Raw genomic sequence first — 3,228 nt, 5'->3', positions numbered from 1 at the left:
CGTATAGAGCCCCTGATGCTCTACCCATGAGCCCATCAGGCGAAGACTCCGAGAGGATCCCGAAAAGGAGGAGCTCAAGATTCAAAGAACCCGACTCGCTACCCACAAGTCCAGATCACCAGCCGGTAAGTCAAACCGGCTACAAAAAGTGTGTGCCACTACCTCTGGACGCGTTTCCGAAACGCCCAACATATAAGAAGCCCGAACTACTCCCGGGCAAGTCGGTTCCTGCCCCTCGCCAGAACGACTTGTCCGTACCCTATGTGCCCCCGCAGGCAAAGCCTGCTATTCGGCTATCAGGTCGACGAAAAAAGGCGAAAAAGGCAGAAGCCCCCCCAGAACCCAAGGTCTTCGTCGCCGGAAGCACGTTCAGGTTACCGGCGAGCCTCCCCGGCATGGGCCTCGACGACTCGCACGAAGGTCCCTATGAAGCCACGTCACCGGGCACCCTGAGCCTGGCGAGCGATGACGATGACGACAACGACGAAGAAGATCAGGAGGAGGACAGCCATGTCAGGCCCACCAACGCAACCTCGGCCAAGTGCCCCATGTGTGATTTGGCCGTCGACGAGGAACTGCTGCGCGCCTTCTCCAAAGGCCGGCCGCTCAGCATCAACCAGCAGATCAAGTTCTGCCGCCTCCACAACGCCAAGACGGCCAGGGCCACCTGGCTCGAAAAGGGCTACCCAGACATCGACTGGGAGGCGCTGCCGTTGCGGTTCGCCGCGCACGACGGGGCTCTCCAGCGCATCGTCCACGGCGACGCCTCGCACTACAGGTCGGTCCTCGCCGACAAGGTCTCCGACGGCCGCGAGCGCACGCTGCGCACGACGGAGCGCAGCCTGGCGCCGGGCTACTACGGCCCGCGTGGCCTGCGCGTCATGTCGGAGCACCTCATCAGCCGGTTCGCGTCGGCGCTGCGTCGCCGCGCCGTCGAGGACGAGCTCGTCGCCGCGCGCGGCAGCGCCGTCTTCGTGTCCACCGTGCTCGTGCCCGAGCTCGCGTCGCGGCTCATCATGGAGGACCTGGCCGTCGGGGCCGACGAGGCGCGGGCCGTGCTCGAGGAGAGCGTACTGATCGGCGACCTGCTGCACGAGGAGATTGGGGATGTCGTGGTCGACATGGGCGAAGCAGACGACGACAGCGATGACAATGTCTTTACGTGAGATGACAATGTCTTTACGTGAGGAGGGGAGGAGGGGCCTTCCTCGGCTGTATACTAGGACGGGACCACGAGAGGAGACAGTACCATACCATGTCTAGTCGGTAGTACATGATGCGAGAGCCAGCAATGGCTGAAATAACGACGAGCGGCTCGGGTGGCATGATGTGATCCGGCAGCGAACGAACTGATGTTTCTATGTGCACTTCTCGTCGTGGTCAGAGTCACGCGACAGCCATGCGTCCCAGCGTTGAAGGAAACTCGTCTTGGGAATGAACCCTCCGTCTATACATCCCTTGTTACCCATTTTCATGCAGTCATAAGTCTAGCCTCGCTCTTCCCTTCCCTTGCGCTCCCGACGCCGCAGCAGCAGCACCCAGGCCCCTCAGCCCAGCAGGACAGCAACACCCTCATACGGCGCCAGCGTGACGGCATCGCCGGCCAACGCGTCGACGGTCCGCCCCTTGTTCGTGACGAGCACCGCGGCGACGGTCCTGCCCTTGAAGCCCTCCCAGACGACCTCGTCGGCGGAGAAGTTGGCCGCGACGACGGCCGTCGCGCCGTCGTCGGCGGTCCGCGCGTAGGCGAAATCTTGTCGTGGTTGTCGTCGACGAGCGCAAAGTCGCCGTACACAAAGACGTCCTTGTGTGTCTTGCGGGTGTCGAGCACCGTGCGCCAGCAGGCAAAGACGGAGGCCGGGTCGTGGACCTGGGCGTCGGCGTTGATGACGGTGTGGTTGGGGTGCACGCGCATCCAGGGCGTCGCGTCGGGGGTCGTGAAGCCGGCGTGGGGGCCGGCGGTCCACTGCATCGGGGTGCGGGCGTTGTCGCGCGACTTCTTCTGGTACTCAACCCGGAAGGCGGCCTTGCGCTTCTCGTCGGGCGAGTCCTTGTAGAGGCTGGAGCACGTCCGTCAGCATTGGGGTGGGGTGGGGGCACGGAGTCAGGAGAGGGGAGAGATGCGCACTTCCAGTGGTTCAGGCAGTCGACGTCCTTGTACTCTTCCATCCCCCACTCCTTGGGGATATTGTGCATGCCGAGCTCCTGCCCCTGGTAGACAAAGGGCGTGCCGCCCTGCAGCGCCTGCACCATGGCGATCATCTTGGCGGCGTCGGCGCGGTGGGCGGGCGCGTCGCTGGCGAAGCGGCTGACGGCGCGCGGCTGGTCGTGGTTCTCGAGGTAGAGGGCGTTCCACCCGTCGTTGGCGTACATGAAGCGCTGCCACTTGTCGGCGACGGCGCGGAAGTCAGCGAGCGGCCACGCGCGCGGCGAGAACTTGCCCTGGTCGCCGTGGTCGAGGTCGACACTGCGATGGTCAGTCGAGGTCTTCTTTTCTCTTTTCTCCGTCGCACCACACAGCGCGTGCCCCCCCTGGACTTACAACTCAAAGTGGAAGATCATGCTGAGCTCGCCGCGGTCGGCCCTGACGCTCTTGATGACCTCGTTCGTGTCGGTGACGCAGGGCATCTCGCCGACGCTAAAGGCGTCGTACTCGCGGAGGATGGCGCCGAGCTCGGCGAGGTACTCGTGCAGGCGGGGCCCGGCGGCGTAGTGCTCGGCGCCGCGGAGGACGGTGCGGTCCGAGTCGGGGAAGGCCTGGTCCTTGCTGATGAAGTTGATGACGTCGAGGCGGAAGCCGTCGGCGCCGCGGTCGAGCCAGAAGCGCATGATGGCGTGGACGGCGTCGCGCACGGCCGGGTTCTCCCAGTTGAGGTCGGGCTGCTCGGTGCAGAAGAGGTGCAGGTAGTACTCCTGCGTGTGCTCGTCCCACTCCCAGGCGCTGCCCTGGAAGTGGGCGTCCCAGTTGTTGGGCGGGTGGCGGGTGCCGTCGGCGTCGTAGCGGGCGGGGCGCCAGATGTACCAGTCGCGGTAGGGGCTGTCCTTAGAGGAGCGCGACTGCTTGAACCACTCGTGCTGGTCGCTCGTGTGGTTGACGACGAGGTCGAGGACGAGCTTCATGCCGCGCGCGTGGAGGGCGTCCTTGAGGGCGTCGACGTCCTCGATGGTGCCGTAGGGGGGGTCAATCTTGCGGTAGTCGCTGATGTCGTAGCCCTGGTCGTCGTTAGC

The 3,228-nt window shown here is 64.7% G+C and overlaps 2 protein-coding genes across 2 annotated transcripts; one reads left to right on the top strand and one right to left on the bottom strand.

The window, feature by feature from the left end:
- Positions 1-26: 26 nt before the first annotated feature.
- VDBG_04963 (conserved hypothetical protein) lies at positions 27-1,166 on the top strand (the record flags this gene model as incomplete). The annotated part of the gene is made up of 1 exon (XM_003005311.1): positions 27-1,166. One exon carries the CDS (start codon positions 27-29, stop codon positions 1,164-1,166), a length of 1,140 nt encoding a protein of 379 aa, XP_003005357.1.
- A 305-nt stretch (positions 1,167-1,471) lies between these two features.
- Positions 1,472-3,120, bottom strand: VDBG_04962 (alpha-glucosidase; the record flags this gene model as incomplete). Its single annotated transcript, XM_003005310.1, has 3 exons — positions 1,472-2,060; positions 2,129-2,467; positions 2,543-3,120. 3 exons carry the CDS (start codon positions 3,118-3,120, stop codon positions 1,472-1,474), a joined length of 1,506 nt encoding a protein of 501 aa, XP_003005356.1.
- Positions 3,121-3,228: the final 108 nt, after the last annotated feature.

Source organism: Verticillium alfalfae, genomic scaffold, assembly GCF_000150825.1.
Source record: "Verticillium alfalfae VaMs.102 supercont1.5 genomic scaffold, whole genome shotgun sequence".
NCBI lineage: Eukaryota > Fungi > Ascomycota > Sordariomycetes > Glomerellales > Plectosphaerellaceae > Verticillium > Verticillium alfalfae.
The sequence above is the reverse complement of the archived record's forward strand: the minus strand, read 5'-3'. Positions and strand labels throughout refer to the sequence as shown.